The sequence below is a fragment of the Salvelinus alpinus genome, chromosome 4 (assembly GCF_045679555.1).
Source record: "Salvelinus alpinus chromosome 4, SLU_Salpinus.1, whole genome shotgun sequence".
Classification (NCBI taxonomy): domain Eukaryota; kingdom Metazoa; phylum Chordata; class Actinopteri; order Salmoniformes; family Salmonidae; genus Salvelinus; species Salvelinus alpinus.
The window spans coordinates 44,992,449-45,007,351 of NC_092089.1; the positions used below are offsets into that span (position 1 = coordinate 44,992,449).

Here is a 14,903-nt window from a genome sequence, read left to right on the forward strand (position 1 = left end):
GAGGTGGGGGGGGGTCAGTCATATTTTTGGGGAGAGGAGAGTGAGGATTTATGTCTAATCCCAATGTTGTTGACGGCCCCGTGTTCAAAATTAAACCGATTGGTGAGACTGTCATAACAACAGCCCTGGTTAGAGCAGACATGAAAGCTGTAAGAGGCATTAACCCCAAAATGAGTACATGACGCCCAGAGACAGATCTGGGGTGAGGTGGTTTAGGGGGGTCTATTTGGACATTGGGGGAATCCCCTCTTCTAACCAATCAACCTGACTCGCACATAGTCAAATGGCTGATTCAGCTCCGGGTGGGTGCATTTCTTAAGGGCAAATAAAGGGGGTTATCGTGTGAGTAGAGGGGGTAGTGAAAGTCAAGTCGCTCTGAACTAATTGACCCCATCTAAAAATGTTATATGTGTAACAGTATAACTTTACGTCGTCCCCTCGCCCCGACACGGGCGCGAACCAGGGACCCTCTGCACACATCAACAACAGTCGCCCACGAAGCGTCGTTATCCATCGCTCCACAAAAGCCGCGGCCCTTGCAGAGCAAGGGGAAACCCTACTTCAGGTCTCAGAGCAAGTGACGTAACCGATTGAAATGCTATTAGCGCGTACCCGCTAACTAGCTAGCCATTTCACATCCGTTACACTCACCCCCCTTTCAACCTCCTCCTTTTCCGCAGCAACCAGTGATCCGGGTCAACAGCATCAATGTAACAGTATAACTTTACGTCGTCCCCTCGCCCCGACACGGGCGCGAACCAGGGACCCTCTGCACACATCAACAACGGTCGCCCACGAAGCATCGTTACCCATCGCTCCACAAAGGCCACGGCCCTTGCAGAGCAAGGGGAAACCCTACTTCAGGTCTCAGAGCAAGTGACGTAACCGATTGAAATGCTATTAGCGCGTACCCGCTAACTAGCTAGCCATTTCACATCCGTTACATATATACACAGTCACTCAGAAGAAGGAGTCACTCAGAGGATACTAACAAAGTCTCTAATGTGTTTAAAAAGCATGGAGACTGCAAACTATGAGAACAGTTGGTGAAGGATAGTTCTGATAGATGATTTGAAGATCTCAGCAAAGTCCATTGAGGAGAGAATGTCCTGTCTGTCTGTCTGTCTGTCTGTCCCGTCCCGTCCCGTTCCGTTCCCCCAAAGAGGTGTATTGGTAGGCAGGAGGGCTGCAAACTGCTTGAGGCAATCTGCAGGGTGCGAGCACGCACATATACACACAAACACACACAAAGCCCTCACAGGAAGGCAAAGCGATCATCGTCAGGTGTGTTGGAGAGGTAGGATGTGTGAGTACCATCCTTAATTTAGCTGAACCCTGCCTACGTGAAAACGTTGAATAGTCTAATTTGAAATAGGACAGTCAATTATTCATTTGTTTCACACTGCATTTCTAATTGACTTACTTTTCACAATTCATTTAACAAATGTAGCATTTTCCAATTTTTTTATTATTTTGTATTAACTTGTAACAAACACACACACACACACACACACACACACACACACACATGCGGGCAAGCATTCGCATGCTCACAAAAACACGCACACACACACAACATAAAAGCCCGCTGCAGGGACTACTTCCCCTCTTCTTCCATGGTCATCCTCCATGGTCTTGTGGCCAGCCAGGTCACCCGTGATACAAGTCAGTATTCTAAGTCCATCCATGTCTGAGAACGTCGAATGAAGTGTAAAATGCCCACTAGGGGCAACAGTGAGCACTGTTAATTAGCTTCAAGCATCTGCCTCTGATTCCAAAGGTTGCATGTTGGAATCAAGCAATAGAAAGTTGTTTCTGATATTATTGTTTTAAGCCTATCCATTCAGAGTTAATGCCTAATTTTAAGAATTTGAACTTAACCCTAACCGTAAAAATCAATTTAATGCCTCAACTTAACCCTAACCGTAAAAATCCAGAGTTAATGCCTAAACTTAAAACACCTTGAAATTTCTCGTTTGACAAACATGGATGAACATGTAGCCTAATTCTGACCTGAGACTGTGAGAGCTGGTAGCTTGTGAAAGAATGTATGGGACCCCCACCGTCAGTACCCTGGGCCCTCCTCGTGCATTCATCACTGCATCCCAATGTCTCTCACACCCCGCCCCCTCTCTGCTCTTTGTTTCTTTATCCGAACAAACAATTAACCAAAACATGTTGTTTCTAAAGCATTAAAACCCAACTTTACTTTAAATCTCCCTCTCATCCAACTGTTATGTGGCATGTGGCCCATGCACCGAATAGAAGTTTGAGCACAGTGCTTAAAACCCATGATTTATATTTAACTTGATTTATTCAAACATTTGGCCAAAGCATCAATATCTTCAGGGAAATGCTTGAAACATTTGACAGTGGAAAATAAGCATACGCCTGCGCACTCACGCAGAATTATTATAATTTTTATTTTAAGTCTCCGTTGATAAATTGTGTTTAAAAGGCTGCTGAAATGCCGAGCTGAGTGTGTGCACTGGCAAAATCCAATAGTCTCAGTTGAATAGCAAATTGGTCCAAATTATTGAAAGGGAAAAAGTCTTGGGAAGAGGAGGGGTAGGAGTAGGAGACGGGAGGAGGGGGGCAGCAACAATCCTTTCCCCTTCCCATATGGTGAGAGCAGTGCCGATAGCATCACATTCCGCGGAGCGTCGCCTGTCGTCCTATGGTGAAGTGCCATCGCTCTAATCAAAGACAAACGGAGCCGCAGCTTTCGCTTGCGCTCAACTCAGCTCCAGTACGGAACGTCCATCCTTCGCTGTGCGAGGTCTCCGTCTGGCCGATATTCGGTGGCGACGGGGCCTTGAACGATTGTACTGTGGCTAATTGAATAAGCGGGAGAAGTAAATACGAGCACACCACTCAAGACGAAGTTACTATGGGGAAGCACAGGGAGGCGGGAGTCTAACGTGGATAGGGGGCACAAATCAAATCAAAAGATTTACTATTCGGATTATTTATATTTTGAACACTTCATTTTCAGAGGGATTTTCATCAGATTTTCTGTCCATCACACGCAGGCATGAACAGAAAGGAAGCGAGGTTTTGCACGGGATGCTGGAGGCAAATGATGCTGTCAAGCATTCTGGTTCTACACTTGATTCCCCTCTTTGTACATGGTAAGAAATCATATACGTTTTTACTCACAAGAAAGCATGGGTTGTCTTTTTGTGTGTGTATGATAGGCTGACCACCGTGAAACCAGTGACTACTAAACACACTTGCACAGGGAGTCAGTCCAACAAAGGGGGCCAGTGAGTCTTCTATTGTAGGCTAGAGCCGACTGGTCATGCGCTCACTCTCAGAATAGTGGCATTGAGCACTGCACCATAGGCTATCTTTTCCCAGGACGTTAACCAATATTTTATTTGGGTTATGAGATGACATTATGGGTGGGATATTGTCGGGCAATGGGTCAATTCCAAAGAGAGGCAATTGCATGGAAGTTGTATTGGTTTTTGGAGAGCCGGATGGCACAATTGCCTTTCAGCAATGACCCACTCTCTGTATCGGTTTTACGGGGTAATAGTGGCGAGCCGATGCACTAAAATTGCTCCCCCGAGGCTGCTGCTGTCACTATGGCAATGATGGAGCCAGGCGACACAAAGGCAGGATTACGGTCGGAGTCCCTGTTGCATTATTCATCAACCACTCTGAACAGACATTCTGATACAGCGCGCCTTGGCTTTTATAGAAAACATGAAAAGACACTGAAAACTCTCTTTCCTCATTTGTCTCATGCTGAATCACAGCACTTCTTACATATTAATAATGTTGTTGGCTATGAATAGCCCAGGGATAGAATCAATGTGACATCATGGGGATATAGGCTACCTAATTTAGTCGATTCATTTTTATTTAAATGTCCTTACTCGGTCGCCATTACCATTAGATTTTATGTTTGGCCACTTCCGCTTGGATGGGAGGATGATGTCCAGTGATTGTAGGAACGGGAGCGTGAATTGGTACCCTACTTACAGGCAATGTAGTCTGCGGAAGGATGGGATGTTAGGCTATATTTACTTATCCATATGTCAGTATAAAAAAAAACGTCTGTGTAGCCTCTGGAGACTGGTCCGGGTTGGTGCGCTATTGTCCAACCGGCAAAAAGAAGATCAGTTTATGCCCATCACCGCCCAGCAACAGGGCACTGAAGACGGTACCAATGCGCCAAGACATGCTCAAACAAGGTCAAAATGCCCTGATTAAATGGGTGAATATTTAATATAACATCAGCCATGCCAAATATATACAATGATAGCGGCAGGAAAGTAGGGGGGCTGAGGGTGCAGCACCCTCTGATAAAAATACAATTTAAAACATTAGTTCCACAAAATTTGTGAACTAGGCTTTTAATACTCCTGTAGGGAGGGTGAGCCCTCCATCATCCCCCTAATTTTCTTGCTTCACCGGTGGGCTGTGGCAGTGGCACAACCTGCTCCTTCTACTGTGAACACTGTGGTGACCAAAGAACGGTGTCCCTAACAATGACAGTTAATTACATGTCAGGGCTCCTCTTCTTGGTGGCATTTTCAGTCTTCCATAGTGAAGTGAAGAGATGGTTAGGGGGTAGTAGTGAGGGATGTAAGAGGCATCTCCCCTCCCCCACTCAGAATGATGGCTGTGTGAGCGGGTTTGGACGGGTGATGGAGGGGGTAATAGTAGTCAAGGCTTAACTACATTTCCAGGATTTATGTCCCTGGGGCCAGCACGGTGATGGACTCTGGGAATGAGGGACCTCCCCGCCCGCCCGCCTGCCTCTCCCGCCTGCCTCTCCCTCCTGCTTGTCTGCCTCTCCCTCCTGCCTGCCTGCCTCTCCCTCCTGCCTGCCTGCCTGCCTCTCCCTCCTGCCTGCCTGCCTGCCTGCCTGCCTGCCTGCCTCTCCCTCCTGTCTGCCTGCCTCTCCCTCCTGTCTGCCTGCCTCTCCCTCCTGTCTGCCTGCCTCTCCCTCCTGTCTGCCTGCCTCTCCCTCCTGCCTGCCTGCCTCTCCCTCCTGCCTGCCTCTCCCTCCCTCTCCTCTGGCCTGCTGACACACATCTGCCGCGGACAGATTATCTTTGAAGCGCAGTGTGTTAATCTGCAAGCCAATCCCTCCCAGCCTTTTTTTATATCATTTTAGGGGAAAAAACAAATTTAGATCATAAGTCATTTTAAAATAAATTTAAAGTAAATTGTAGAAATAGTGCACGTCTCTCTCTCTCTCTCTCTCTGTGTGTTCTGTATGATGCCACTGTGGTATGTGCTCTGTGTAATGGTAAATGTGACCCAGGTTAGATCTGCCACATGCTAAAACAGCCTACCTACATATCCTTCTTACATTGGTCTGCTCATTAGAAAACACCTGCCAATGGGTGTAGTCCCAACCCTCCTTTCTCTAGTCCCAGTAGTATACATTACTCATTTCACATTAGTCATACAATGAGCTTTGTTCACTGCTAGGTTGGACACATCACCATTGGAGAGCTGAAATCATTAGAACCTTGGGTGGATGACCTCAACCTCCCAGCACCTCACATGCTGCACTCCACCTCCTTCCATCTCAAACAATGGCTTGCTCAGCGCAAAGACGCCTCTGCATGTGTAACATGAAACCCGCTTTAGGCACACCCTCCTTCCCAAGCAGCTCCTCTCCGTGTTGCTTCAGGGGGATTGTGGGGTGACCTTGCATCTCATCATCAGAGGAGAAGCACGGAGAGAAGAAGACAAAATAGTGTTATCCCGTTCTCTCTGTCCTACCACCTGCACCCCCCTGCTCCAAGTTTCTGCCTCCAGTTGCCAGCAGGGGACCATTAACATAGGTGTCGGTTGGCTTGACCTGGCCAGCCGTTTAAACGTGTGTGTGAGCATTCCCATAGGTTGTGATAGTGTTAAGAAAGAGTGTGCATCTTTGTGTTCTTGTACGTTCTAGTAGTCTGTGTGCGTGTCAGCGAGTTCATGTCAGTGCACGCGCCTCCTAATGTGTCAGCGCACATCTAGTCTCCTCAAAGCGAACCGTGCTCTGCAATGCGAGCGGAGCGTATTACATCACCGAGACGGCTTCCATAGTTGAGCCCTGTCCAATTAGCAGTCATTCCCCTACCTCCCCCTGTCAAAGAGGTGGTCCTCTGCAGCTCAGTTGGTAAGAGCATGGTGCTTGCATCGCCAGGGTTGTGGGTTCAATTCCCTGAACCACCCATATGTAAAATGCATGACTTGGATAAAAGTGTCTGCCAAATGACATACATATATTATTATATTAATAAAGAAATCCACCACACAACCACATTCAGCTGAACCAAGAAAGAAAGAACAAATGAAAGAAAAAGAGAAAGACAATAATCTTACTGATCGCTGGATTCATGTGGTCTGTATGATCCCTGGATGCCTTTGAAAGCGGGGAGTTGATCGAATCCTTGATTTTTAATTAGGCTAATCACTTAAATCAGTGGTTCCCAACCTTTTTTGGTTACTGAATTTAGCTCTGCCCGGAGTACCCCTGTGGTACCCCCTCATGGGCATTTTGTGGTATCATGAGTCTCAAGTACCCCCTATGGATAGGCCAAGTACCCCAGGGGTCCTAGTATCTCTGGTTGGGAACCACTGGCTTGAACCAATCAGGTGAAAGCAGGAAGGTAAAGGAGTAGTGTATGGAGTATGGACACCGGAGGGGCATGCTTAGAGAGGACAGGCTCCCTGTTCTGCATTTTGATAACACACACGCACACACACGACCAGGCACACACAAATAGCAAGTCTTCTGTAAACCACACACCTGCACACACACCCTTTGTTCTTACGCACTTAATATTGATGTCTGAAAATGTGAGTGTTAGCGTTTTGTCCTTGTATTGTGTGCGTGCGTGCGTGTGTTTGTGTGCAGATCTGTTAGGTTAGCAACGCTGCATCAACTCTTTCTCTGCACAGTGAGGGCAAGACTGTTGCCATGGCAACCCATCCCTCCTCCAGCCTGCCACCTGTTGAGCACAGAAATGAAAGGTTTTATGTGATGGAGGGAGGAAGGTATAGAGAGAGAGAAGGAGAGAGAGAGAGGGAGAAGGAGAGAGAGAGAGAGATGGAGAGAGTAGCAGAGTGGTAGGTGGAAATCAATGCAGGGGTATTCAATTAAGGCTGAATGCAGACCCATGCATATCCACTTTCATAGATATTAATGAGTGGTGTTGAGTAAAGAGAAAAAGGTTAATGCATTATTCATAATGGTTATATAGTGTGTGTGTGTTAGACGCGCGCATATGTGTGTATGTGTGTGTCTATATACAGTATGAAGGTTCTCTCTTGAGGATTGTTTAGAGGGAGCTCACTGTACAATCAATGGAAACGAGTGATCAGTCAGACTCACTCTCTCTCTCACACACAACCTCATAATCCTTTTCACTTGACTATCATCCTTTGCTGTTCATCTCTCTCTCTCTCTCATGCGCACCTAACTGCCATTCCGTCTGCTCATCTTTTTCACTTCACCATCCTCCTATCTCACACTCTCTTACTCTTGGCATCTCCATACTCTCTCTCGCTTACTCTCCTAGTGTCTCCCTCTGCTCTCTCTCTCAACTGCTTTCTCTCTTTCCCTCCCTCTCTTTTCCTCCCTCCCTCTCTTTCTCTTCCTCTCTTTCCCTCCCTGTCTTTCCCAGAGACATATAAACAGATATATTTATTTGAAGCTACAGCCAGCTGTGCTGTACTTTATCTCACTGCTCTGGCCACCCTTACCTCTGACCCTTCACCCCTATATCCTTCTGTCTGGGTCAGCAGACACTGCCTGGGAGCTAAAATCTGTCACAACCAATCCCCGTCCTCTTTACTGTCATAGCCAGTCTGTCATAGCCAATCACAATCCCCCGTTTCATTTGGAGGTAGGCAACGCATCCCAACTAACCAGGAAACAAAAGATTGGGCAGCTAGCCAACACCAACCCTGTTGTCCCTGGCAATGCCAAATACCTCTCATTACCCCCCCCCCCCCCCCCCCATACCCCCCAAACACCTCAGAATACGCTTTAAGGAGTGAGGGGGTTCCTTATGTAACACTGTCTGACAGTCCCGTCTGAAAGGGTAGCACAAAGACCACTTTATCCACCCCCCACCCTCCCAGGCCGCCACACACTGCTCTTCAACAGCCCTTGGCCAGGGGTCCGCTGTGGCCCCCGTGAGCCTCATTCCATCTGGGCCAGGGGGACAATCAGCAGTGGAGGCCAGGAACGGTGAGAAGACCAGGACTAAACAGGGATCTGACCCTACCCTGGCCCTACCCTGACCCTACCCTGGCAATCCCCATTCAGGCCATTGTGGCATCATGCCAGGCTGCCACCTGTGGATCTAATGTCCGTTTTGTTGGACAGGCTCTGTGTCATAGTGGGCACAGTGTAGCTTGTTGGCTGGGATTGGGTTGGTGTTCAGGATGTATGGTTACTCATACTGAATAGGTAAGTCACCTTCCTCAATCTCACACAAGTCTCCCTTTGACATCAAATCTATGATTTACACAAAATTACACTGCATTTTCAGCTTTGTTTTTCTACCTCAAATAACGTTTTTAAGATAACACATGCAGATTTTCTGTTCTCTGATCTCCTAAAACTTTGCTTGATCATAAACAGTCTCAAATGCAATATGAAGTATTTTTAGACAGGTATTAGTAGTCTCGCCTTGCAACTGGATTTATCAAATCAGTGTCTTCACATTGTTTCAAGAGAATGAGACTGCTATTTGTCTCTGGTGTATACAAGTCTTTCATTGGAAACCTCAACTCAAGTAACTCCAAGAATGGTGTAAGTGCCTTCATGTGTTCTAGTTTGACTTCAGAAACAGCCGCACATATACGGCCAGGCCCACTCTCCCTGCATGTGAGCAGAAGTCTCTATGACTAAACTTCAGTTCTCCTTATTGAATCAAAAGCCTTTATTTGTGGCTTGGTCAGGTGATGAGGAGATAGCTGTGTACCAGTGGGAGATACGGGCCCGCTGTTCACAGTGGTTCTCTATCTATGGGTCTTGGCTAAGGCTGTGAAATTTAGTGAACTTTCAATAAATGCCCTGGTTTTCCCCATATCCCGGTTGGAGGATTCCCGGAATCTGGAAATCTCCAACCAGGATTTCTGTAAAACCAGGGAATGTATTAGAAGTTAACGGGATTTTACAACCCTACTCCTGGCCGGTGGTGCCCAGCGAAATCAGCGGCCTGTCAAAAGTCTCCTTGTTAATCCAATTAGGCTAACAAGACTATGTGAGGATACATTTTTAATTGAAACTCACTTCAGAGAATCAGCAAAGCTCTCTGGCAGACAGACACACTGCTGCCTCCAATAGAGCGGCTCTTCAGGAGCACCACTGGTGTCCTCCCTAGAGAGAGAGAGACAGACAGACAGAGAGAGAAACAGAAGGGTTTGAGAGAGAGAGAGTGTGTCTCTACGTAGATGAGTGATTAATAACCTTTCCTGCAGTCAAATAACCAAATCGCCCCCTAGTGGCCTCATGGGTGGAATGTTATTAATATTTTTTGTAATTTCATAATTAATTAACTTTATTTTTTTTTAACTGCTGAAAATCCGGTGTTTCTATGTCAAATGGTTTTGTTATATTTCAGTCTTCTGTGATGTACAGTATATAAAGTGTTATATTGGTATGCAAACTCAAATGTAATACATTTCAACTCTATATCTGACATTGTACAGGTGTCTTCTTTTCTTTAAGCCCATAACCACGTGTGTGAGGTGTATACTTTTGTTTCATAGTAGATTTGTTTAAGACTACCAAGTAACACTCTGTGTGACCCTGATTTAGCCCACTGCAGTAAAATGTTTTAAGAAGCCTTTGAAAATGATTTAGTTTTACCTTTAAGTAATCGCTTGAAGATTCGAATTTTGGACAGCCTATGATTCTCCATGATATGACATTGCTTATATGGTGATTATATGACCTTTTACAAGAGAGAACCACATGTATGGAATGTTTTACTTCATGAAAGAGTTGATGCCCAATGTAGTACAACAATATTTCTAAGGCTGTTAGCCCACTACACTGGCCATACTTTGAATGATACTGATATAGATGTTGATGGTGAAAACAACAGGAAACCCAGACTCAGGTTACTGTTTGGCCATTTTGACAGAAACAATGAGACAGACCTTGTCTTTGGAACGTTACTTTCTGTCTCTGTTTGTTTTCCAGACATACAACTATTAAAGACGTAAAGTGACTAAGTGATTGTTAGAGCTGAACAAACACAGAAGTGTGACTAAAGTGTCTCTTTACCGTCGGAGGGAGCTGTCTGTTGAGTAGCCTTTTCCCCTGGGGACTACTCACGCAGCGTTAGCTAGCCTGTTCTGTTCCCTGTAGAGTCCATCACTTACTGAGGGAATGCCCGTGTGTGTCCGTGCGTCTCTGTGTGTGTGTCCGTGCGTCTCTGTGTGTGTGTGTGTGTGTCCGTGCATCTCTGTGTGTGTGTCCGTGCGTCTCTGTGTGTGTGTGTGTGTGTGTGTGTGTGTGTGTGTGTGTGTGTGTGTGTGTGTCCGTGCATCTGTGTGTGTGTGTCCGTGCGTCTCTCTGTGTGTGTGTGTGTCCGTGCGTCTCTCTGTGTGTGTGTGTGTGTGTGTGCGTGTACAGTATATTCCCTTTAAAGTATATTCCCTGAATATGTGTGTAAGCGTGGCGGTCCATAGGGGTTTTGGCAGAAGCGACGCTGCTCAGAATGTCAGATGATGTCTTTAACAGCAGTGTGAGTAGCAGAATGAGTGTATCTGGTGGATGGATTAACCCAAAATTCACCCTCATTTCAAAAGCCTCTGTTTCTCTAACTACAGCAGAAATAAGCCCAGGATTCCACCTGGCTGCTACCCATTAACTTTATCTGCTTAGTAATGTAATACTCTATTGGACTACTGTATATTTCCTACAAATAACGCTAGTATAACAGCACCTGGTTTTGTTGAAGCTTTGTGAGTTATTTGGTTGTCATGCACCACTTTTTATTAAGAAATTGTTATATTGTTTGATATGAGATATTGGTTTGTGTGGGCGTGAATGTTTTTTTGCTGGACACCACGCTGAAACCTAGACACCACGTCACAAATGGCATAGCGCTTATTAAATATGATGATGCCATTTCTGTGAAAGAAAACATGTTGGTCTCTTACTGACAAGTAAATCCAACACTCTTTCACTGAACGACGTGTGTGTCTGGTTCAAGTAGTGTGTCTCCTGTGTTTCTCTCAGCGCTGCTCTCTGTGAGACTGCAGGGTGAAGATGCCATATGACCGTCTCCAGATCACTCCACCTCCCACAGGGAGCCCCGGAGCCCCTAAACCCCAAACCATAAGCCCTAATCCCAGCTCCTTGCCATTCAAGTACATTAGTCAATTATTACACATAATCCATGCGGTTCGCCAAAGCTGCTTTAGGAGAGAAATAAGGAGCTACACTTGGCTAATGTAATTGACCAGTGGATAAGTATATGGCCAGTCCACCTTGGTTTAATTTGTTTTGCATTTTAGCCTCAGGGTAATGCTGGACTGCTGAGCCATCTTGGGAGACAGATACCGCCCAGTGACTAGGGACTTGAGTCATGATATGTTCAGTCATTCAATTGACACAGCTCGTATGTGGATTCTTGGCTGAAGCCTCAATGCAAGAAAGTCACTGGTCATCTGATAGTTTGTTCGGTTGGTGTTTGTTTACTACAGATGTAGGATGTTAATTTGACCACTCTTTTGTTGCTGAGAATTTCCCTCACAGCAGGAAATGCAAACTTGTAGTGTATCTGAGGTTTAAAAAGGCCTCTAAGGTTTGTAATTTCCATTTAAAAAATGTCAGACTTGACTTGCCCTAATGAAAAATCTATCAACCCCTACAATTTTTTTTTCTAATCCACATAATAATTCACATTTCCTGTTGCTGCAGGATTATTTTCATGCCGTAGCAAACTGGCTCAAATTAAGATCCTACATCTGTATCTCTGCCGCTTATAGTAGGTCTAGTTCTTGTGTCCGTGTTTTGTATTATGAATGACATTAAGTGGACAGATTGATAAAAGGATATTCACTCATGGCTGTGTGTGGTTATGAGACCTGACCCCTGACAACATTGTTTTCTTGTATGTTTTCAGGGAACACTCTGGGGTCCAATGTCACTGAGTTGGACACCACAGCCAACGTGACATCCCTGTCCAGTAAGGTCGAGGAAGCGGCCAAAGTGAATGATGTTGTTATCGAGGTGACCAGGGTCAGCGCCTCAGTCAGCACCGTCGTCACGGTGACCCAGAGGGCCGGCCGCATGCACCGCTCCAAAGAGGAGCAGGGCAGCGGCATGCTGGGAGAAGAGGTGTTGCCAGCCGAGGAGGAGGTGGTGGCCCCGCCCAGGATCAGCCCCGACTCAGCAGAGACAGAGCTCCTTCTGCCTAGCAACCCCCGTGGCCCCGAGGAGGAAGAGGATGAAGAGGAGCACACCGACCCACCGTGGCTGAACGCCAGAGACAACGTTTTTGACCTAGACCGCCGCTTCCGAGAAGGAGTAGCCAATCTAGCCACCACCACTGCCCCTCCCCCCGCCGCCGCTAACCCCTCTCGCCCGGACGTCCTCACCGTAGACTTCTTCGACCCCGCCTCTCGCGGCCGCGGCCTGGACCTAGCCCCTCCCTCTCCCTCCTCTTTGGCCCACGAGCTCCAGGGCGGCGACCCCACTTCCTGGGCCATGCCAGACAACTACGACTACCTCACGCCGTACGAGGAGGGTGCGTCGCCCACCCCTGATGAGTACTCCTACAGTACCACTACTGATACCTTGGATGGGGATGACGACTTGAGGCTAACTGCCGAGCCTCCATCCCGCTCCAGGCCAAGGGATCCCCCAGGTTCCGGCTCCTTCACCCCAGACAAGAGGCTGCCCAGTGGGGATGCTGCTGCTGCTCCAGAGGGCTCTACGGCAGCCCCTCCAGCGTTACCCGTGGATGGCTCAGACGGAGCCGGTGGCTGTCGCCAGGGCTACGTGAAGCAGAATGGAACCTGCCGCTCCCCCTGCGACACACTGCCCAGCTACTGCTTCAACGGAGGCCAGTGCTACCTACTGGACGGCATGGGGGTCTTCTGCAGGTGAGAGATGGAATGAGCACACACACACACACACACACACACACACACACACACACACACACACACACACACACACACACACACACACACACACACACACACACACACACACACACACACACACACACACACACAAACACTCTGGCACACACAGCCATCATGCCCTTACATCATAGGCAAGGCATCCAGATGGAAGAAATCTAATTTACTAACATATCAGAGATAAACATTGAACCCAATAAAACCCATTATCTCTGTCTACATTACAATAACAGATATCTACACCCTGGACAATGTGTATAGAAAGTATGAGCTAGCCTGATGAGTGAATGAGATGGAGGATGGAAACCAGTTCCCTATCACACACACACACACACACACACACACACACACACACACACACACACACACACACACACACACACACACACACACACACACACACACACGGAGATGACGATCCTACACCTTCCACTTGTATTTTACAGTATTGTATTGTACATATGTTTTGTAGTGGTCCTGTGTGGCTCAGTTACAGTATTAAGAGCATGGCACTATCAACACCAGGGTGGTCGGTTTGATTCCCACTGGGGTCACATACAAAAATGTGTGGACTCACTGTTGTCACCTGCTTCGTAAATGGCATATATTACAGTACTGTATGGGCCAATGCAATTTTAGTAAAGCAAAATACCCTAGCAACTTCATTTTGGATATATGTTCACAGTATAGGGGATGCATTACATACAGTATATCTTTGATCTGGTCATTGTCAGATTATTTTAAATTTACTGTGAAGTATACTCATAATAGTGGTAATAGTGCAGTACAGTATATATCATACTTCACATGTTTCTAATTAACAAACATACATTTTCATTATGTACTTCTCAAAATCTGCAGTAGACCAACCAATATAAAATCTACAGGTTTACCAAACGGTTAAGTGATTATCAATTAACAGCGGTCGGATTAAGTAATAGTCAAATGTATTTTAACAAATTAGAAGAGAATCATATCAAAAGTGATGTTCATTTCATTGTAAAAGGCAATTACTTTAAATGAACATGTATTGCAATGTGCAACATGTTTTTCTAGATTAAACACTGATTAAGTTTGGTGAAAAAGTGACTGTATGATTTGGTGTGTTTTACAAGGTTCCCAATCCTGGTGCATTGATACCTGGCCAACAGATCTTTATAGAGGTCACCATGAGGAGAAAGTGTAAGCCAGGTTACATGAGAAGGAAAAATCCCCTCCTCCCCAAACTCATCCAACCCATTGTTATAAAACCCCTCGGATCATTATGCAGAGCTATGCCAAGATATTTATTTCCCTTAATCCTGTAACTCACCGAACGAACCAATCAGCAGGGAGAGATCAGAAATTAGCAAACATCTGTGTGGATTAGCATGCAAATGTATGCGCGGTAGCAAGTCCCTGGATGGCCATCGCCTCCTGACTGCCGCTGATGGAGATGATGATGGCAATGAGAGCTGGCGCAGATGAATCGAACAGACAGGGTCGCCATGCCAACGCGATTATGTTCACACAACAGGAGAGCTCACACAAATGTATGTGTGCACATATGCTCAAATTGAGACACACACACACACACACACATGCAGGTACGCATACACACGGACGCACACACACACACACACACAAAAACACACACACGCTTTGCTTTTACCATGAGCCCAATAGAACCTCTCCCAACGCAAGGCCCTAATCATGACATAATGACCCGCTGTTCTCCTCCCCCTGCAGACACACAGTTTCTCATCAGTGTGTGGCTATACAGTTCAACTGTT

At 46.4% G+C, this 14,903-nt stretch overlaps 1 protein-coding gene across 9 annotated transcripts in view; it reads left to right on the forward strand.

Annotated features, from left to right (window-relative positions):
- Positions 1–2,611: 2,611 nt before the first annotated feature.
- LOC139573686 (chondroitin sulfate proteoglycan 5-like) overlaps positions 2,612–14,903 on the forward strand; it is a 29,752-nt gene continuing 17,460 nt past the window's right edge. For 8 of the 9 annotated variants that reach the window (XM_071397422.1, XM_071397424.1, XM_071397427.1 and 5 more), the window contains exons 1-2: positions 2,649–3,131; positions 12,108–13,089. In XM_071397422.1, coding sequence (XP_071253523.1) covers positions 3,035–3,131; positions 12,108–13,089 — 1,079 coding nt within the window. In that variant the 5' untranslated portion in view covers positions 2,649–3,034. Of the gene's footprint in view, positions 3,132–12,107; positions 13,090–14,903 lie in introns of all 9 variants that reach the window. The other variant, XM_071397425.1, reaches the window with a different exon arrangement.